This window comes from Theropithecus gelada, chromosome 19, assembly GCF_003255815.1.
Source record: "Theropithecus gelada isolate Dixy chromosome 19, Tgel_1.0, whole genome shotgun sequence".
Classification (NCBI taxonomy): domain Eukaryota; kingdom Metazoa; phylum Chordata; class Mammalia; order Primates; family Cercopithecidae; genus Theropithecus; species Theropithecus gelada.
This window is the reverse complement of record NC_037687.1, coordinates 32830098-32853038: the sequence shown is the minus strand read 5'-3', so window position 1 is coordinate 32853038 and position 22941 is coordinate 32830098. Positions and strand designations below refer to the sequence as shown.

Below are 22941 nucleotides of genomic sequence, written 5' to 3'. Positions count from 1 at the left end.
ACTTCCTCTCTTCTTGAGGTCCCAAAATATCTTGTTTTTCCCGTGCCTGTCTGAAAGTAACATTCTTCACTTACTGCAAAGTCATAAATCTTGCAAGGAAATTGTGTATACAAGGCATCAGCCCAGTCTTTCCAAGAGACATTTTATCATTGCTGTAACGTTAACCTCCATTCCTCCAAGCAGTCTGGTCATAATTGAAAATATGCCATTCCACTAAAAGCATTGGTAAAATAACCTGTGTATCTAATTGTGTCCTGTTAAAAACCAGTCCTTTGGGAGGCCGAGGCGGGTGGATCACGAGGCGGGGAGACTGAGACCATCCTGGCTAACACGGTGAAACCCCGTCTCTACTAAAAAATACAAAAAATTAGCCGGGCGTAGCGGCGGAGGCCTGTAGTCCCAGCTACTCGGGAGGCTGAGGCAGGAGAATGGCGGGAACTCGGGAGGCGGAGCTTGCAGTGAGCCAAGATGGCGCCGCTCACTCCAACCTGGGCGACAGAGCGAGACTCTGTCAAAAAAAAACAAAAAAAAACCGTCTTATTAAACTTATGCCTATAACTATTTTCCCATAAAATAAGAATACTCACAAATGGTTTCCAAGTCCTAGAGAAATCAAACAGAAAGATAAATGTTTCCATTGTGCCCACAAATACTTTACCAAGTTTGTTCTAAGCTATAAATAGCTCAAAATAGAATGTTCCTGCCTCTGAAGACAAAACATAAAAATAATTAGGCGCGATTTAGAATAAAATAGTATAAGAATATCTAGTTATCTATTAGTTTAGCCTCGTGTAACTAATTCTGGTTCCACTTGACGTTGGGTTAGCAATCGGGTCATAACACTATTTTCCCACACTGCCAGGATTCTCACACTCGTTTCTTCTCATCTGGAGAAGCCATCACTTCTTAGTTTTGAATTTGCTCTCCTAGGGATAGGACTTTCCCCTCACCTCGATGCGCCCACTTTGCATGTTGGGTGGGGGTCCTGAGGCTTCACTTCTGAGTGCTTTCAGGCACAGGCTCTGTATGAATTCCTTGGTTGTAGATATGTAGATAGGCTGGGTGTGGCGGTTTTCCCACATGCTGATTATTCGTGCGTTGTAATGGGCATGTGAGCAGGCTCACTGCCTCCTGCAGGACTGGGAAGGTGGAGCTCTCTAGAAGCTTCCCTCATGCCCCAGCGCTGAGAACGGTCAGTGGGTGTTATATGGATTTGTGCAATTTAACCTCCCAGCCAGCAGGTGGAGCTTGTGCGTAGGAGTTGACCCAGCGCCCTGCTATTGCGTCCGTCCCTGTAGAAAGGGGCCATGCAGGTTCACCTCCCAGCAAGCAGGAGGGGCTTGTGCATAGGAGCTGACCTAGCACCGTGACATTGCGTCAGACCCTGTAGAAAGGGGCCATGCGGGTTGACCTCCCCGTGAGCAGGAGGCGCTGGCGGGAGGCAGCTCGGTGCTGGTGGGATTCACGTTTGGCCTTTGTTAATCAGGAGAAGCCCCCGGGTGTCCCAGCAAAGGGCAGAGCATGGAACTCTCAGAGTCCCCTGTTTCATGCTCTGCCTGCCAGGTGGCAAGCGCTACCCCAGCAGAGGTTGGGGGACAGGTCCCAGGCCCCTGGGGCAATTTTCCAGGGAAGGGAGGGGCCTCTTCACTGCCCCCAAGGAGCCCCAGAGGGGAGAGGGGCAGCTGGAACCCACAGCCCAGCTGGTGTTGGTGGGACCCACCCAGCTCCCCCTGGCCCTGACTTGGTGGGCATCCCTCCGGGGTCTGGCCTGGCAGCACACAGCCAACCCAGCCCCAGCATCTGCATTCAGTTCCTGAAGCTGCCCCGGGCTGCCAGACTCCCTGTCTGCGGCAGAAACTGGGGCTCCCAGGCCACAATCTTCCAGGTCAGATTCTAGGACAGGAGGGGCTCCCACCTCCTCGCTGCACTCTCCTCTCAGATCTGACCACTGGGGCTCCTCCTCTCCAGTCAGATCCTAAATCTCATCCCCATGCTCCTGGACGGCGAGCTGGAACCCTAGGGGGATGGGATTAGGCCAGGGGACTTGTCCTCAGTTCCCCTAGACTCGCGCTGGATGTGATGGGGCTAGGCTGGTCCCAGGATGGGCAGTGCTGGCTGAGCTGTGGACCTGCCACTGGGAAGGGCAGGCCCCTCTCCATAGGAACAGCCATGCAGACAGCTGTAGGAGAGGTTGGCAGGCATGGGGTGCATGGTCTGATTGCTTCTTGGTTCTGCAGCAGCCCACAGCAGTAGTGGGGGAACCTGCCCTTGGGGCACAGGAGAGCACTAACCCTCCTCTCACCTTTCCTGCCTGCAGTGGGCAGTGGCGGCCTCAGGGTAGGACCCAGAGCCTTGGGGGAGGGACACCCAGAATGGCGCCCTGCTGCAGCTGCCCACTCTGGGAAGCCCATGGGGCTCCACGTGAGTTTGAACAGTGCCTCTGTGTGACCTCCAGGCAGCTCCCTATGCCAGTCTGGAGGCCTGCAGGGGTCGAGGGCCCTCTTGCACCTAGGATTGTAAAGGTTCATGGTGGGAATGGGAGTCTTGAGGGTCTCTTCACTTATTCCTTCCATGCATGGTCCAGGCCCGGGGGCCGCTCCTAGCTCCCAGCAATCCCGTCTGAGCAGGCAGCCCCACTTCCCCCTTTCTGCACCCTCAGAGTCTCCCGTGGCCTCTCTGGTGAATTCTGATGTTCCTGCTCAGACAATCTGTTTAAAGTGTCAGTATCTACTCCATATTTTGGATCCCCTCCGTGGAAGAGAGGCGCCCCAGCTGCACCTAGTCAGCCATCGTGAGCCTCTTGCTTTTCCTTCATCCCTGTGTACATGTCTTAGATGGCTTCTTCCTAGTGCAAGTCCTTGAAAAAACAGGGAACACCTGCGACTCGGAGTCTGGTAGTCCAATGACAGACACAAGAAATTAGGGCTCTAGGGGTGTCTGGAGAAGCAAACTATAATCTCCCTGCATGGGGATGACCAGCAGCTTCTGGGGAGAGAAAGAGTGGCTTCATGTGGCTTATTTTCTAGACTAAAGAGACCAGGTGCATGTGTAGCAGTTGTGGAATTTAACTTCGCAGGAAAGACCAGACTGCAGATCGCACGGAGACGTTCAGTGTGGAAGGACTTGAGGTGTCAGCGTGATTTTTGGAAAAGGGAAGCAGCTTTGAGGGAAAATGACCACTTGGAAAAATGCACTAGTCTGTGACCCACTCCTGAGTGTCCGTTGCACCCCTATTAAGACATAGATTCTGGGCCGGGCGTGGTGGCTCACGCCTGTAATCCCAGCACTTTGGGAGGCCGAGGTGGGCGGATCACGAGGTCAGGAGATCGAGACCATCCTGTCTAACACAGTGAAACCCCGTCCCTACTAAAAATATACTAAAAATACAAAAAAAAATTAGCCGGGCATGGTGGCGGGCGCCTGTAATCCCAGCTGCTCGGGAGGCTGAGGCAGAAGAATGGCCTGAACCCGGGAGGCGGAGCTTGCAGTGAGTCGAGATCGCGCCACTGCACTCCAGCCTGGGTGACAGAGCAAGACTCCCTCTCAAAAAACAAACAAACAAAAAACAAAACCAGACTCATAGAAGCAGAGAGTAGAGAGGTGGCTGCCTGGGGCTGGGAGCAGAGGAAATGAAAAGATGCTGGTCAATGGGTACAAACTCTTAATAATAAGATGAATAAATTCTGAAGCCCTGATGTACAATGAGATGACCATATTTAACACTACTGTACGGTTTACTTACAATTTGTGAAGAAAGTAGATTTAAGTGTTCTTATCCCACACAAGCACAAAATGTTAATTGTGATGATGTGCTAATGTAGCTGTGGTAATCATTTCACAATGCCTATGTATAATCAAATTATCGCTTCAAACACATCGAATAGATATAATTTTTACCTGTCAATTATATTTCAATAAAGCTAGGGGAAAATCTTTTAATAAAAAAGAAATTAAAATATCATTTATTTTGGTTACTATTTTTTGGCAAATAAAATGTTCAGAAAGGTTCTTGTTTAGTTTACAAATCATTTCAAGACAGTTTCCAGCTTGTTTAAAAAACTTCTGGCCGGGCACCGTGGCTCAAGCCTGTAATCCCAGCACTTTGGGAGGCCAAGACAGGCGGATCATGAAGTCAGGAGATCGAGACCATCCTGGCTAACACGGTGAAACCCCGTCTCTACTAAAAATACAAAAAACTAGCTGGACGTGGTGGCGGCGCCTGTAGTCCCAGCTACTTGGGAGGCTGAGGCAGGAGAATGGCCTGAACCCGGGAGGCGGAGCTTGCAGTGAGCTGAGATGGCGCCACTGCACTCCAGCCTGGGCAACAAAGCGAGACTCCGTCTCAAAAAGAAAAAAGAAAAAAAAAACTTCTGAAAACAAATTCCTGCAATTAGAAAAATATATCTGAAGAAACAATTTTATCTTCTGAGTGAGCTTTTAGGGAATACTTGTGAATAGGCTTTATCAAAAGGGTCTCTAACTACATATTTGTTACATGTGGATAAGATGCAACTTCCAACTTTTTGCCAAGAGACTTTTTTTTTTTTTTTTTTGAGACAGAGTCTCACTCTGACACCCAGGCTGGAGTGCAGCAGCATGATCCTGGCTCACTAGAACCTCTGCCTCCTGGGTTCAAGCAATTCTAATGCCTCAGTCTCCCAAGTAGCTGGGATTACAGGCGTGTGCCACCACACCCGACTAATTTTGTATTTTTAGTAGAGATGGGATTTCTCCATGTTGGCCAGGCCGGTCTCAAACTCCTGACCTCAGGTGATCCGCCCGCCTCGGCCTCCCATAGTGCTGGGATTACAGGCGTGAGCTACTGCACCTGGCCAATATTCAATATTTGTAAAGTCATATGATATTGTAGCAGTAATAAAAAATAGACAAACATAGTACAACAAAATTTACAGAAAGAGACAAGGCAACAGGTGGGCATTTCATATCAAGTGGATGGCACCAGAAAATTGGTATGGGAAGATAGGCTGTGCAATATATATGTTGAAGTAATTGGTATCAATAGATAAAATTGAACCACTACATCACATTATGAAGATTTATTATGTATAAGCAAATTGAAAATGTAAAAAGAGATGTTAATGTGTGAAAGAAAATATAGGGAAACAGTTGACTTTCAGGATAGGAAGTATTTATATTACCCACAAATGATAAGATTAATAAAAATAGACATTAATACATTTTAAAACAACTCTACCCCTACAATACCATAAACAATAAATAGAAAAGCTCAAATTTTGGAAAAATTTATGATTTTGTATTAACTGGAAAATCGTATTTTGCATAAATATACACACAAAAATATATAAAATCAAGTAAATCTTTAAGGAAAAGAACAAGCAATTCACAAATGAGAAACTGAGTGACAGCCCAGCCCTCCCTTCCTGCCCCCCATCATCACCATCATCACCACCATCATAATCTTCATCTTCACCATCACCATCATCATCATCATCATCAGCATCATCATAATCTTCATCTTCACCATCACCGTCATCATCACCATAACCATAATCATAATCTTCATCTTCACCATCACTGTCATCACCATCATCATCACCATCATCATAATCTTCATCTTCACCATCACTGTCATCATCATCATCATCACCATAATCATAATCTTTACCTTCACCATCACCATCATCATCATCATCATCATCATTGTAACCACCACCATCATCAATATCATCATGATCATCATCCTCTTCATTTCACAGAGGAGGAAAAAAAAAAGTGAAGGTAATAAATACTTGCCCACAGCCACACCAACAGTCTAGAATAGAGGTTGCTGTTCCAGCTCAAGTGCTTAACCACTTCTAACCTTCTACGCCAGATCCTGTGGCAGCTATCAGAAAAACTGAAAAAAGGGAGATCAAGACACAGTCTCTAATGGATGCACGCTGGCCCAGCTAAGGATGGTTTAATCAGTCAGGGTAAAGAGGTCAGGTCAGAATTTTGATGGTGAGTAGCTGGGTTAAAGAAAGGCCAAGATCCTGGAGAGGAAAGATTCTTTGAGTCTCTTAGCTCAGTCTCATTAGGTAGAACTGAGCCACATCTTCCCATAGATCCAACACAGACCTTCCTAAGCCTCACTGGGATCAATGATGCCTGGGAGGCAGCACCATGGAGCAGTTAAGGTTAAAATTCAGGGTGACCAAGTAGGAATGTTCTCAACTGTAGCCTCCACCCTGATGGCCTCAAGCGTCTTTGACAATGGGAATAATAATGCTATCTACTTCAGAGGGCTGTGAAGAGAAGGATCTTGCAGGAAATGCATTTAGCTTAGCGGTAGGGCTTTTACATCATTAGCATTCAATTAATGTTAAAGAGGGTGGAGACAAGAATGGCAGCTGTGGGTGGGTAATGGCGATGAGAGTGAAGAGGGGACAGCATTCACACAGGAGTCAATGATGAGGGTAACAAGACGTTGGGAGACACCTGCAGATTCTAACTTCTGCTTCAAAGCCAGTTATTCAAGCATATTCATCGATTTCCTTATATACAAGTGCTCCTTTTGAAGTGCTCAACTTTTAAAGCAAAAGTTCAGACATGCACAAAATCGGTTCCCTTAGGAAGTTCATAGGAGGAGTCACATACTCAGATTATGAGCCCAGTGGTTCCCATTACTAGTCTCCAAAGTAGCTCTCATGGGTGGGGAGAAGATAGTTCGCAGAAGCCCTGTGATCATATTATATTACATAGGGAGTTAATACTGATAGCAGCACGGGACTTACCAGGTGGGGGGAAAGCATTCACACCTGAGGAGTTAAAAACAAACCTAAACAATTGCCCTCTGGGTCTAGTCATCAATATCCACCACAGCCAATGAAAAGGAGAGATTCTGTGGCCAGTCACGGAGCAGCCAGGGCCTTTTATTCTTAGTTTCCACAGCTGTTCTTTGTTGAGTTCCAGCCCGAAGGACCACGGACTGGGTTGGGTAAGTCTTCCCCACCGGCCTTTCTTTCTTCTTCATTTCCCTGAACTCTCAGTGCTTCCTGAAGGTCTGGAGTGCATAAAGAACAGGTACGAGGGCACCAGAAATAATGAAGTCTTGACCTTTTGTTTTGGCAAGGATGCACTGTAGTGAAAAGCATTTATTTATTTATTTATCGTTTTGAGACAGAGTTTCACTTTGTCACCCAGGCTGGAGTGCAATGGCGTGACCTCGGCCCACTGCAACCTCTGCCTCCCAGGTTCAAGCTATTCTCCTGCCTCAGCCTCCCGAGTAGCTAGGACAGCAAGCGCCCTCCACCTCACCTGGCTATCTTTTGTATTTTTAGTAGAGACGGGGTTTTGCCATGTTGCCTAGGCTGGTCTCGAACACCTGACCTCAGGTGATCTGCCCGCCTTGGCCTCCCAGTATGCTGAGATTACAGACGAGAGCTACTGTTCCTGGCCTGGAATGAAAACCAGATACATTTGCAGAGAGATTGTGTACCCAGCACTTTCACTAGTTACTCTTTTGTGTTTCCCAACTCTAAATTAGATGAGAGAATGGGACTCTTCCAGAAGGGCGTTGTCTCCTCCTTTTGTTTTTTCTAAACTTGAATTAGAGATACAGTGAAGTGAAGATCCTGGAGAGCTGAGGAGAAACGATGAAAGTATCGAAAACTGAAGGTCCATTTTCCAGACTCGGTTTGTTGGTTCTGATTGAGGGATTCAGGTAACCTGGGGAGGCAAATAATAAAACAACGAATCTCAGGCAGTGAGGAGTGAAGTGGGGAGAAGGAAGGTTGAGACCTATTGATTTGGTGACTTGGCTGATGGGTTTCGAAGTAATATTTTCTCAGCCAGTTCTAGGATGTCCTAATTTTATGCTAAACGACATATTCATCCCGTTGTCAGTAATGTTTGCTTTCGTGAGAGTAGGGGTGAGCCGGGGGTAGAATCTGGGAGGAATGAGGAGATTGTGCCAGGGACCTTAGATGGCAACAACACAAAATGGTAGTGGGTGGTGGAGCCTAGTTAAAGTCTGTGAGGTGCTAGGACGCACCGGCGAGGGTATCTCTCCCTTATCCGGACTCAGCAGCAGGAAGAATGAGGCTGATGAAACGTCAGCACGGGAGAAAGGCGGGAGACTCTGTCTGCAGAGGGAGGCTTCCCCTAGGGCAGGGAGGAGAAAGGAATGTTCAGAGAAGAGACTGAGGGGATGTGAGGGATTTTTTCTTTTTTTTTTTTTTAAACTTTTGCTGAAATATACATAAAATTCACCATCTTAACTATTTTTAAGAATACAATTCAGTGGCATTAAGTACATTCACATTGCTGTGCAGTCATCACCACCATCCCTAGAAGCTGTTCATACCAAACTGAAACTATGCAACGTCCATCAAACAACTCCCCGTTTCTTCTCCTCCAGCCCCTCTAGTCTCCCTCTGATTCCATATAATGGTCCGACTGTACCATAATATTGTACCATTACTTAACTGTTCTTTTACTTATGAATATTTAGGTTTTTTGCCTTCAACAATTATTTAAAAGGCTGCATTGACCATTTGTGCACACAAAACTCTGGGCACATTTGCAAAGGCTACTTTGGAATGGATACCAGGGAGTAAAATTGTGGGGGTGAAGAAACTCTTCATTTTCCATTTTACTAGAGGTTGCCACATTTTCCTCCAAAATTACATGCATTTATATTTCTTCCACCAGTGTTAAACATCCATTTCCCCATATATTACGATGAAAATTATGTATTTATTTATTTATTTGTTTGAAACTGAGTTTTGCTTTTGTCACCCAGGCTGGAGTGCAATGGCATGATCTTGGCTCACAGCAACCTCTGCCTCCCAGGTTCAAGCAAGTCTCCTGCCTCAGCCTTCCAAGTAACTGGGATTACAGGTGCCTGCCATCACACCCTGCTAATTTTTTGTAGTTTTAGTAGAGTTGGGGTTTCGCCATGTTGGGCAGGCTGGTCTCGAACTCCCGACCTCAGGTGATCCAGCCACCTCCCAAAGTGATAGGATTACAGGCGTGAGCCACTGTACCCAGCCTATAGATTTCAAATCTGGATGGAAAACGAGCTTCTAGGAAATTTTTCCTATTTTTAACAGCCATTTAAGTTTATTTCATGAAGTTTTTCCATTCCTTTCTCAATAAGTTAGCTTCTTACTTGCCTGTTATATTAAAATGTACACTTAAAATTTAACAATGGATTTCCATGCTTTTGCCTTTATTTTCTAATTTTATTGTGATTGTTGAATGAGACCAGTGATCTCTGATTTAGAATGCGTGTTTCTCTTTCAGTTTTTATTTATGCCCAAGATAAGGTCAAATTTAGTAAATGTCCCATGTGTGCTTGAATGGAATGTACATATTTGATTTGTAATGAAGCACTTTCCCATTAAAAAATATATACATATATTTCATATACATACGCCACAAACTCTTTCTTGTGCATTACCTAAATAATATATTAAATTTTTTGGTTTTGCTTGGTGTGGTGGCTCTGGCCTGTAATCTCAGCACTTTGGGAGGCCGAGGTGGGAGGATTACTTGAGGCCAGGAGTTTGAGACCAGCCTGGGCAACATAGCAAAGACATCAGCTCTACAAAAAAAAAAAAAAAAAAAAGTTAGCTGGGCCCGGCAGTGTGTGCCCGTAGTCCCAGCTCCTTGGGAGGCGGAGGTGGGGAGATTGAGGAGGTCCTTGAGTCCCAGTGGGTGTTGGGGGGGCCGGTTGAGTATACAGGGAACTATGATTGGGCCACTGAACTCAGCCTGGGCACAGAGCGAGACCTTGTCTCAAAAAGTTTATTGTGGTAAAATAGACATAATACAAAACTTAACCATCTTACCTGTTTTTAAGTGTACAGTTCAATGGTACTAAATACATCTATAATGTTGTGCAAGCATCGCCATATCCATCTCTGTAACTGTTTATCTTATAAAACTGAAACTGTCCTCATGAAACAATAACTCCCCATTTTCTTCTTCAGCCCCTGGCAACCATCTCATTCTACGTTGTCTCTGTGATTCTGACCCCTTTAAGTACCTCAGATACGTTTAATAAGACAGTATTTGTCGTTTTGTGACTGGTTTATATCACTTAGTACATGTCCTCAAGGTTCATTCCTGTCACAGCATACATCAGAATCTCCTTCCTTTATTTACTTATTTGTTTTTTTCAGACGAGTCCCGCTCTGTCACCCAGAGCAGAGTTCCATGACGCAATTTCCTCTCACTACAACCTCCAACGCCCAGGTTCACGCCATTCTCCTGCCTCGGCCTCCCGAGAGCTGGAACTACAGGCACCCGCCACCACACCCGGCTATTTTTTTTTATTTTTTATTTTTAATAGAGATGGGGTTTCGTTGTGTTGACCACGCTGGTCTTGAACTCCTGACCTCAGGTGGTCCACTGACCTCAGGTGTTCCACTCTCCTCAGCCTCCCAAAGTGCTGGGATTATAGGTGTGAGCCACTGCACCTGGCTTCCTTCCTTTTTAAGGCTGTATAATGCTGTATTTATAGACCACGTTTTGCTTTTCCATTCATCTGTTGATGAACACTTGGGTCTCTAAGGCTCCTATTAACATAAGTGTCCAGATAACTCTTTGAGAGAGTCTGCTTTCAATTCTTTTGGGTTGCTGGATCTTACGGTAATTCTGTTTTTATATTTTTCAGAAAATACAATATGGTTTTCCGCAGTGGCTGAAACATTTAACATTTATATGTCACTAGGATATAAGGGTTCCAGTTTCTCTACCTTCTCATTGACACTCGTGTTGATTTTTTTGTTGTCAGTAGTTACCATCTTAGTGGATGTGAGGTATTGTCTCATTGTAGTTGTGATTTGTATTTCCCTAATGGTTAGTGATGTGGAGCCTCTTTGTATGTGCTTATTGGCTATTGGCCATTTGTATATCTTTGGAGAAATGTCTATTCCAGTCCTTTTCTCATTGTTAATAAGATTGTTTTGTTATTGAGTTTTAGGCATTCCCTGTAATCTGGAATTTAATCCTTTGTGAGATATATGCTTTGCAAATATTTTCTCCCATTCTGTTGGTTGACTTTTTACTCTTTTGATATCATCTTTGTTTTTGAGACAGAGTCTCCCTCTGTCACCCAGGCTGAAGTGTAGTGGTGCAATCTAAGCTTGCTGTAGCCTCCGCCTCCCGAGCAGCTGGGATTACAAGCATGCACCACCACGCCTGGCAAATTTTTGTATTTTTAATAGAGACAGGGTTTCACCGTGTTGGCCAGGGCTCTCAAACCCCTGGCCTCCAGTGATCCGCCTGCCTCGGCCTCCCAAAGTGCTGGGATTACCGGCGTGAACCACTGCGCCTGGCCAATACTGTCTTTCAATGCACAAAATTTTAAAATTTGTATAAAGTCCAGTTTGTCTATTTTTTCTTTTGTCTGTGTCATTTTCAAGAAATAATCGCCAAATCTGTGTCTGGAAGCTTTTGCCCTACGTTTTCTTCTAGGAGTTTCACACTTTGAGCCTTCCGTTTAGATCTTCAGTCTATTTTGCATTCATTTTTGTTTGTCGTATCGGGGGTCCAAATTTATTCTTTTGCATGTGGCCATAGATGGTATGTAATCTTCGCTAATCGTTTGTAATTATCTGAAAGGTATATTAGCTCGGATACAATGATATTGTATTTGTCATTATCTCCTTGTGTGTAAAATGATATTGCCAGGTGCACATATGCTCATGAATTCTAGATCTTGGGGAACTGAATCTTGGTGTTCAAAAATTCTTCGTCCATTTAGTACTTTCTAGCTTGAGTGTTTTTCAATGCTGATATTTTTATACTATTAATACTTTGTTGGGTAAGAATTTGCCAGGCTTTTTCTTCTTCTATTTTACTTTTCTGTGTATTTTCTAGGATTCTCTTATAAACAACATATAGCAAGATTTTTATTTATCCAATGTGAGTCTATATATTAGTAAGCAATTTTATTTCATTCATATGTGTTAAAATTATACTGAGGCTGGGTGCAGTGGTTCATGCCTGTAATCCCAGCACTGTGGGAGGCTGAGGCGGGTGGATCACGAGGTCAGGAGTTTGAGACCAGCCTGGCCAAGATGGTGAAACCCTGTCTCTATTAAAAATATACACACAAAAAGAAAATTAGCCGGGCATGGTGTCAGGTGTCTGTAATCCCAGCTACTTGGGAGGGTGAGGCAGGAGAATCACTTGAACCTGGGAGGCAGAGGTTGCAGTGAGCCGAGGTCATACCATTGCACTCTAGTCTGGGCAACAAGAGTGAAACTCCGTCTTAAAAAATAAAATAATATAATATTTTATATATATATATATGGTATTATTTTTGCCACCTGTCTCATTTTGTCTAGCATATATTTCTACTTCATTTCCTGTCTTCTGTTGAGTTGTAATGATTATCTGGAGGGTTTCTAATAGTAGGAAAGTTCACCATTCTGTGTCTGTCCGAGTTGTTAGTCTGCAAATGCTAACCTATAATAAATCTTTTTCCTTATCTACTGTAATTAGAAGGCATATACCCCCAAACAAGACCAAAAAAATCTAAATTTGCTTTTATATCTTCTTCCTTTATTTTCATCTTCCTGAATATGATCATCTGTAATTTTAATATCAGTTCATTTTTTTCATTATGAAAATTGGATTAGACTATACTAAGTATGGGAAGGTTTATAGAGCAAACAAACTCACAGAATGCTGGTAGGAATGTCAGTTATTATATCCAGAAGGGAAAATCATGGAGCATTATGTAGCAAACATGGTGACCTGTGTGTGCTGTTTGACCTATAATTTATAAATCTAGAGAAATGTGTGCTTATATGTACCAAGCTACACAGAAACGCTTGTTCATGAAAGCATCATTTATGTCAGACAAAAACAAGACACTTATATGGCAGTCAACGCTACCTTTCACATGAATTTGTTTGGAAAAAAGATGAAGCTTCTTCCCTAGATAATGTTTGATGCAAGATGTGTATGATGATATCAATAATTTTGAGCTGCTTTCGGCTGCTGAAACTTAACTCTGTAATCATATCATTCTTCTCCAGGTATCATTTATTCTTTATTTTTAAGGATCTTTCTTTTCCCTCTGGAGACACCTGAGCTCACAGTCCTGGGGAGATATGGCAGAATCTTTTTTTTCGGATTTTGGCTTGTTGTGGTATCTGAAGGAGCTCAGAAAGGAAGAGTTTTGGAAATTTAAGGAGCTCCTCAAACAACCTTTGGAGAAATTCGAACTCAAGCCAATCCCCTGGGCTGAGCTGAAGAAGGCTTCCAAAGAAGACGTAGCAAAGCTGTTGGACAAACATTACCCGGGAAAGCAGGCATGGGAGGTGACACTGCACCTGTTTCTACAGATCAATAGGAAAGATCTCTGGACGAAGGCCCAGGAAGAGATGAGAAGTAAGTGCTGGATGAAGGGGCGAGGACCCGGGTGGGGGAAGGCTGGTGTACTGGGAACAAGGCGATATCGTTGTTGAATGAGTGGCCATCCCCTCCATCAGGTGAGAATGTGTGTGGGCCAAGGTGAGAGTTGAAGGCAGGAAAAGAGTTGCAGGCCAGGGCCGTTCGTACGTGGGCCAGTGATGAACTGGGGACGGATGATGTCCTGATACAAACCATTCACCTAAGGAGTATCTTCCCATTTTCCCACCCCAAGTAGAGTCGTTGTTATGGGAGATGAGTAGCCAGTTAGTGTCTGCATTGCCAGGTCTACTGAGATGGAATTCTAGTATGGTAGTTGCCTTCTTTTCTATTTTTTATTTTTGTTTTTGAGACAGGGTCTTGCCATGTTGCTCAGGCTGGTCTTGAACTCCCAGGCTCAAGCCATCCGCCTGCCTAGACCTCCCAAAGTGCTGGGATTACAGGAGTGAGCCACCGTGCCTAACCGCCTGTCTTTGTTGACCAGACATCTACCAAGGAGTAGGTAGAATCTTAATATTTAAGACAGTCACAGACAGCGTATGTCCCGGGTACTACAGGAAGCACTCTTGCGAGCTTGTTTGGAGGTTCTGGTTGGGGTGCACAGCTTCTCTTCTGCCCGTGCCCGAAGAACAGTCGTCTTCTATGGGGGAAGGTTGTCATCGCCTTTGACCCAGGGCAGAGCTTCAGAACGGACGCACATGGAGCAGTGAGGGAGGAAGCGGACACCCGCCCAGCCGACTTGATCAGCCAATAGCCCTGGCGATCAATGGGGTGACACGTCACAGCCAGGTTGCCCTCACGTCCTGGAAGCACTCTTTCTGCAGAATGTCTTTTCATTCTCATCACAACCCAGGAAAGGTTTACAAGCGAGAAAACCGGACAAAACGGTGTTCCCATGTGTTACGTGACTTTTCCAAAAGTGACAGGTCTGACTCCAACCCAGTTCTACTGGACTCATTGATGGGGTCTACACCCTCCTCTGGGGGGATACTTAAGAAAAACTAAATATATTCCCTATTAGGTATCTAGTAATTAGCATTTGTTTCTGATGATTGTTATCTTCTCCCTTTACTTTTGAGTTGAATCAACTTCTGTTACATCGATTTCTGTTTTGTTCACGTTTGTTCTTTGTGTTGGTAATTCTAATTTGAGACCTTATTTCATATCCCCGCATGCTTGAGGGTATTTTATTTGGTTTGGAATTGCTTGCTGTGGTTTTTGGTTTTTTGTGTGTTTTTTGTTTTTTGTTTCTTGTTTTTTGTTTGTTTTTCAGATGGTGTCTTGCTCTGTTGCCCAGGTTGGAGTGCAGTGGCGTGATCTCGGTTCACTGCAACCTCCGCCTCCCGGGTTCAAACAATTCTCCTGCCTCAGCCTCCCGAGCAGTTGGGATTACAGGCATGCGCCACCACACCCAGCTAATTTTTGTATTTTTAGTAGAGACGGGATGTCACCATGTTGGTCAGGTTGGTCTCGAACTCCTGACCTCTGGTGATCCGCCCGCCTCGGCCTCCCCAAGTGCTGGGATTACAGGCGTGAGCCACTGGGCCTGGCAGTTTTCTTTATCCGTGTGGTTCGTGTCTTTGACTTTTCTGCTGATTAATGTTCTATGTTGGCGGATGAAAAAATGACCGAGTCAATGTCTGAGGGTTTCTCACTTGAGACGCTGAGGTCCTAAATGTTATATTTCATCTCTAAGATATGACCTTTTTTTTTTTTTTTTTTTTTTGAGATGGAGTCTCACCCTGTCGCCCGGGCTGGAGTGCAGTGGCCGGATCTCAGCTCACTGCAAGCTCCACCTCCCAGGTTCACACCATTCTCCTGCCTCAGCCTCCCAAGTAGCTGGGACCACAGGTGCCGCCACCACACCCGCTAATTTTTTGTGTTTTTAGTAGAGACGGGGTTTCACCGGGTTAGCCAGGATGGTCTCAATCTCCTGACCTCGTGATCCGCCCGCCTCGGCCTGCCAAAGTGCTGGGATTACAGGCGTGAGCCACCGCGCCCGGCCGACATGAATATTTTTAAGGTGACCTTTTCATTGTAAGAGAATGAGAGCAAGCCACTAAGTGCTGTCACCTGAGTTGCTGGAAATAGGGGTCAAAGGCTTCATTTTTCTTGCCTTTAATAAAAAAAAAAAACGTTCACATATAGATTTTATCTTTTATTAATTATATATTTGGTGCCTATATTTCTGGTACATCATAGATATACCACAAATAATGATAAATCATTGGGTTTTGTTTTTTGTTTTTTGTTTTTCTATTTTTTTGAGATGGAGTCTCACTCTGTCACCCAAGCTGGAGTGCAGTGGCGCGATCTTGGCTCACTGCAACCTCCGCCTCCTGGGTTCAAGCGATTCTCCTGCCTCAGTCTCCCGAGTAACTGAGACTACAGGCACTCACCACCACGCCCGGCTAATTTTTCTATTTCTAGTGGAGACGGGGTTTCACCACTTTGGCCAGGATGGTATCGATCTCTCGACCTCGCGATCCACCCGCCTCGGCCCCCCAAAGTGCTGGGATTACAGGTGCGAATCATCAGTTTTAAATAACCTTGCTTATGAATTTTGTCTCAAAAAACCTTGGATGCCAGCAAATGTTTATTATGGGCAAATATAGAAAGTGAATAATATAATGATAAATACATTCAATTAAATAGCATAGGGTTTTGCCAGGCGCGGTGGCTCACGCCTGTAATCCCAGCACTTTGGGAGGCCGAGGTGGGCTGATCATCTGAGGTAAGGAGTTTGAGACCAGCCTGGCCAACATGGTGAGACCCTGTGTCTACTAAAAATACAAAAATTACCCACGCGTAGCGACACATGCCTGTAATCCCAGCTGCTCGGGAGGCTGAGGCATGAGAATCACTAGAACCTGGGAGGCAGAAGTTGCAGTGAGCCAAGATCACACCACTGCACTCTTGCCTGGGCCACACAGTGAGACTCTGTCTCAAAAATTATATATATATTTTTTAAATAAATAGCATAGGGTTTTGTGATGAAAAACGTGCATGAATTTAGAAAGATGTCCATAATACATTATTCAGTCAAAAACCATGTTTATGCAGTATATGTGTATGCAGTATAATTCTACTATAGAGAGAAAAATCGGGCAGAAGAAAAATACAGAGTAATACAGACACAGATTAAGCTATGAGCCATGACTACATACATTGATGAAATTTTTGGAATGACTTTATTTCCTTTCTCTTTATCTGCATTTTTTTTAAATTTAATTTTTTAATAGACATGGAGTCTCACTATGTTGGCCAAGCTGGTCTCGGACTCCTGGCCTCAAGTGCTCCTCCTCCCTCAGCACTCCCAAAACGCTGGAATTACAGGCGTGAGCCACCGTGCCTAGCATGTATGTTTTAAATTCGAGACAGTTTTACAATATTAACTTTGTACGAAGACAGTCACTGCCCAGAGACTTAAATAACTCCTGTGCGGTGATGTTAAAGGGATATAGTGGAGAATAAAGTGGATGCTGTTCCCTCCTGTGGTGTCCACAGTCAGCGTGCAAGGAGAACAAAGACCATCGGTGGAACCGTCCTCGCCTTTGTGAGCGACCACAGGGCCCCTTTGCAGTCTATTTCCTTTCAGTCCCTTCCCCAGACTCAAGATTTTTCTGAAATTTGAAAACTCAGATTCTAAACAGGATTTTAATTCTTCTCCCTTCCCCATTTCTCATCACTCATCAGATAAACTTTGCATAAAATGACGTATTTTGTGTCTGGGCGCGGTGGCTCACGCCTGTAATCCCAGCACTTTGGGAGGCCGAGGCGGGCAGATCACCTGAGGTCAGGAGTTTGAGACCAGCCTGGCCTACATGGTGAAACCCCAACCCTACTAAAAATACAAGATTTAGCCGGACGTGGTGGCACGCGCCTGTAATCCCAGTTTCTCGGGAGGCTGAGGCAGGAGAATCATGTGAACTCAGGAGGCAGAGGTTGCAGTGAGCCGAGATGGCGCCATCACACTCCAGCCTGGGGGACAAGAGCGAGAGTTCATCTAAAAAAAAAATATATATATATATATATAAAATTTGTATATTTACATATATATAATTTGTATATTTACATATATATATACACTTTGCTGATAGGTGACCTGCTATCATCAGTTTAATTAAAGAGAATGCAGAAATTAGGAAAGGTTATATAGACAAGACCAATTTTAGCAACAATTGATACAGTAAAAATTTTTTTGAGACAGAGTCTCAGGCTGTTGCCCAGGCTTGAGTGCAGTGGTATAATGCTAGCTTATTGCAATCTCCACCTCAAAGGTTCAAGCAATTCTTGTGCCTCATCTTCCTGAGTAGGTGGCACCACAGGCATGTACCACCACACCCAGCCTAATTTTTTTATTTTTAGTAGAGACAAGGTTTCACCATGTGGGCCAGCCTGGTCTTGAGCTCCTGGCCTCAAGTGATCCATCTACCTCAGCCTCCCAAAATGCTGGGATTACAGGTGTGAGCCACCATACCTGGCCAAAATTCTTATGTTTCTAAATTTTGGCTTGCTAACAGCTGTCACTGCAAATACCAGAGGCAATCCTGGTTCTTAATCATCAGGATTAAGAGAGACTGCCATCAAGAGACGCCAAAGCTATTGTCATTTTTTTTTTTTTTTTTGAGACGGAGTCTCGCTCTGTCACCCAGGCTGGAGTGCAATGGTGTGATCTCAGCTCACTGCAAGCTCCGCCTCCCGGGTTTATGCCATTCTCCTGCCTCAGCCTCCCAAGTAGCTGGGACTACAGGCGCCAGCCACCTTGCCCGGCTAGTTTTTTGTATTTTTTTTTTTTTTTTTAGTACAGACGGGGTTTCACCGTGTTAGCCAGGATGGTCTCGATCTCCTGACCTCATGATCCGCCCGTCTCGGCCTCCCAAAGTGCTGGGATTACAGGCTTGAGCCACCGCACCCGGCTGCCATTGTCATTTTAGGAGCATACATGAGCTGCCACTGAAGGGTGAAAGGAATAAGCTTTTCGTGTCTGTCCTGCTGTATAGGGAAGACAAAGCTGGCTGAGAATAGAAGGTGGAATAGGATTTTGTTTCTAATAGTTGGAGTAACACTGGGTGCTTGAACGGAAACGCTCAAATCTCAGTTACTATAACTGTTGACCAAAATAAAGTGACAGAAAGGTAAAGACCGTAAAGGCAGGTTGCAAGAATGATGGGGCACGGTGTCTCACGCCTGTAATTCCAGCACTTTGGGAGGCCAAAGTGGGTGGATCACTTGAGCCCAGGAGTTCGAAACCAGCCTGGACAACATAGTGAAATTCCATGTCCACAAAAAGAAAAAAAACCCTACACCAAAAAACAAAAATTAGCCAAGCGTGGTGGCACACGCCTATAGTTCCAGCTACTTGGGAGGCTGAGGCAGGAGGATCACTTGAGCCTGGGAGGGGGAGGTTGCAGTGAGCTGACATTGCGCCACTGCCCTCCAGCCTGGGTGACAGAGTGAGATCCCGTCTCAAAAGGAAAAAGAAAGAAATTGATGGTTCAGGGGTGGATTTCCGAAAATGAGTACAGCCAGCGTGGGGCAATAGAAATAACCTAGACCCCATGGCTTCCAGTCCAGCAGACATGGGACATGCACCTGACCCCTGCTATCTATTCATCAGTCTAAATTAGTCCAGACACATATACTCAAACCTTTTTGGAAAGCAGAAAGCGGATGAATTTGAATGAGTGGTTGAGATAAAATGTGCGGGATCGGTAGTCATAGCCTCAGCCCTGATTCCCTGTAGAGCTTCAGCAAATGGTGGTGCTTTTGGATGGGGAGATGCCACCTCCTCTTCCAGCTTGGAATATAATTCTCCAGCGTTCACACCTCATGGTGGCCATCATTCTGTCTAGGTTTCCAATTTGGTCATGTGTTTCCATGAACATGATTTCAGACAGATTATGGTCCTAACAAAACTAAGTTAGCCAGCCTGGTTATCTCGATATGCACGCCAGTCTGCGTGTGTTCCAAGTGAATCTTTAGGCGTCATTCTGCCAATGAAAAGAGTCAAATTCTGTAATATATTTTAAAAGATTTATTCTGAGCCAAATATGAGTGACCATGGCCTGTGACACAGCCCTCAGGAGGTCCTGAGAACATGTACCCAAGGTAGTTGGGGTGCAGCTTGGTTTTACACTTTTTTTATTTTTTTTTTTTTGAGACAGAGTCTTGCTCTGTCACCCAGGCTGGAGTACAATGGCACGATCTCTGCTCACTGCAACCTCCACCTCCCAAGTTCAAGTGATGCTTGTGCCTCAGCCTCCCGAGTAGCTGGGATTACAGGCGCCTGCCACCACGCCTTGGCTAACTTTTGTATTTTTAGTAGAGTTGGGGTTTCACCATGTTGGCCAGGCTGGTCTTGAACTCCTGACCTCAGGTGATCCATCTGGCTCGGCCTCCCAAAGTGCTGGGATTACAGGCATGAGCCACTGTGCCCGGCCCTGGTTTTATACATTTTAGGGAGACGTGAGACTTCAATAAGAAATACATTGGTTTGGTTCAGAAAGGTGGGACAACTGGAAGCCGGTAGCAGGGTGAGGGGGATGCTTCCAGGTTCTAGATGGGTTTAAAAATTCTCTGGTTGACGGCCGGAGGCAGAGCTTGCAGTGAGCTGAGATCACACCACTGCGCTCCAGCCTGGGCGACAGAGCAAGACTCCGTCTCAAAAAATAAAAAGAAAAAATTCTCTGGTTGACAACTGGTTGAGTTTATCTAAAGACCTGGGATCAAAGAAAAGGAAATGTCTGGGTTAAGATAAAGGATTATGGAGAGCCACGTCCTTACTTGCAGAGGAAGCCTTCAGAGAGAATAGGTTGTAAAATGTTTCTTATCAGACTCAAAGCCTGTGTTTGTGTTAATGGAGAGGTACAATGAAGTATGTCTGACCCCCACTTCCCATCATGGCATGAACCAGTCTCTCAGGTTAAATGTTAAAAGCACCCTGGCTTCAGATGGCTGACGAGTATTAGAATTTTATTTTTGGTTTACAGTTCTGAGGAGTATAAAAGAATGAGTGCGTTTTTAACTATCTTATATCCTGTTCTCACAGATAAGCTAAACCCATATAGAAAGCATATGAAGGAAAAATTTCAACTCATATGGGAGAAGGAAACCTGTCTTCCCGTCCCTGAGCATTTCTACAAAGAAACCATGAGAAATAAGTATAAAGAATTGAATGGCGCGTATACTGCTGCGGCTAGACTCCACACTGTGGTCCTGGAAGGTTCCGACGGAATTGGGAAAACAACCCTTCTAAGAAAAGTGATGTTGGACTGGGCAGAGGGAAACTTATGGAAGGATAGGTTCACATTTGTGTTTTTCCTCAATGTCTATGAAATAAACGGGGTCACAGAGACCAGCTTACTGGAGCTCCTCTCCAGGGACTGGCCTGAGTCTTCAGAGACGATCGAAGACATTTTTTCCCAGCCAGAGAGAATTCTGTTCATCATGGATGGCTTTGAGCAACTGAAGTTTAACTTGAAATTTAAGGACGACTTGAGCGATGACTGGAGGCGGCAGCAGCCAACGTCAATTATCCTGAGCAGTTTGTTGCAGAAAAAGATGCTTCCAGAATGCTCTCTGCTTATTGCCTTAGGAAAACTGGCTATGCAAAAACACTATTTTATGTTGCAGCATCCAAAACTTATAAAGCTCTCAGGATTCACTGAATCTGAAAAGAAGTCGTATTTCTCCTACTACTTTGGTGAGAAGAGCAAAGCCTTGAAAGTCTTCAATTTTGTGAGAGATAGTGGACCGCTGTTTATCTTGTGCCATAATCCCTTTATATGCTGGTTGGTCTGTACTTGCGTGAAACAGAGGCTAGAGAGGGGAGAAGACCTTGAAATAAACTCCCAAAACACCACCTCTTTATATGCATCCTTCTTAACAAATGTATTCAAAGCAGGAAGTCAGAGTTTTGTGCCTAAGGTGAACAGAGCCCGACTAAAAAACCTGTGTGCTTTGGCTGCAGAGGGAGTATGGACATACACATTCGTCTTTTGCCATGAGGATCTCCGGAGGAATGGGTTATCTGAGTCTGAGGGCTTGATGTGGGTGGATATGAGACTTCTCCAACGGAGAGGGGATTGTTTTACCTTCATCCATCTGTGTATCCAAGAGTTTTGTGCCGCCATGTTTTATTTGCTCAAACGACCCAAAGACGATCCTAACCCGGCCATTGGAAGCATACCTCAGCTTGTAAAAGCAACTGTGATTCAGCCTCAAACCCACTTGACCCAGGTGGGGATATTCATGTTTGGAATTTCAGCAGAAGAAATTGTCAGCATGCTGGAGACATCCTTTGGTTTTCCACTGTCAAAAGACCTACAGCAGGAAATAACCCAATCCCTTAAAAGTTTAAGTCAATGTGAAGCTGATAGGGAAGCCATAGGTTTCCAGGAATTATTCGTTAGTTTATTTGAAACTCAGGAAAAAGAATTTGTAACACAAGTGATGAATTTCTTTGAAGAAGTGTTCATTTATATTGGTAACATAGAACATTTGGTAATAGCTTCATTCTGCCTGAAGCACTGTCGAGGTTTAACGACACTTCGCATGTGTATGGAGAATATCTTTCCAGATGACTCAGGATGCGCCTCAGGGTGAGTCGTCTATTAATCCCCTGCCCCACTGCACTACGCTTGGAGTTTGCTCTAGTGGCCCGTGGGTGTTTCGTGGGCCTTTTGCTGCTGTGCTTAAGAGCATGGAGGTTGGAGTCAGAAAGGCTTCCTTTCGAGCCGTGGCACTACCATTTGTCAGCTGTGGGATCATGAGCTGCAACTTCTTGAACTTTTTCCATTTGTATAAAGAAGAATAAAAGTTTTATCGACTTCATAGGACCAATGTGAGGGTAAGAGGCTAGCAGGAGGTTTTGTTTTTTTTTTTTTGAGATGGAGTCTTGCTCTATCACCAAGGCTGGAGTGCAGGGGTGCGATCTCAGCTCACTGCAACCTCCGTCTCCTGGGTTCAAGCAACTCTCCTGCCTCAGCTTCCCAAGTAGCTGGGATTGCAGGTGCACGCCACCACGCCTGGCTAATTTTTGTGTTTTTGGTAGAGACAGGGTTTCACCATGTTAGCCAGGCTGGTCTTGAACTCCTGAACTACTGAACTCAGGTGATCCACCCATCTCAGCCTCCCAAAGTGCTAGGATTACAAGCATGAGCCATCACGCCTGGCCTTGCTTGCTTCCTCCCTCCCTCCTTCCCTCCTTTCCTTCCTCTTTCTTTCTCTTTCTTTTTCTCTTTCTCTTTCTTTCTTTTCTTTTTTATTTTTTTTCACCATTTTTATTGTTTTCAGACTGTGTTTCTTCCCCATCCCTTCATAGCTTGTGCAGTATCCCCTGGTGACCCCAAGGGAGGGGACTCCTGGAAGTTCCTGCCTCGTTTCCTCTGCGTTTTTTCCATATGCCTTTTCCCTCCGCTGATTTTGCCTTATATTCTCACGTCGGGTTCACGTTCCTAGCTCATACGTTAGCTCTCAGACACACGCTGCTGTTCGTGATAACGTCTTTGGACACAGTTCCCTGTTCACTGAGGGGTCACCAAATAA

General features: G+C 44.9%; 1 protein-coding gene across 1 annotated transcript in view; it reads left to right on the top strand.

Annotated features, from left to right (window-relative positions):
- Nucleotides 1-13069: 13069 nt before the first annotated feature.
- NLRP9 (NLR family pyrin domain containing 9) overlaps nt 13070-22941 on the top strand; it is a 32944-nt gene continuing 23072 nt past the window's right edge. Inside the window, exons 1-2 of the mRNA XM_025368634.1 lie at nt 13070-13371; nt 20444-21995. Coding sequence (XP_025224419.1) covers nt 13092-13371; nt 20444-21995 — 1832 coding nt within the window. The 5' untranslated portion in view covers nt 13070-13091. The remainder of the gene's footprint in view (nt 13372-20443; nt 21996-22941) is intronic.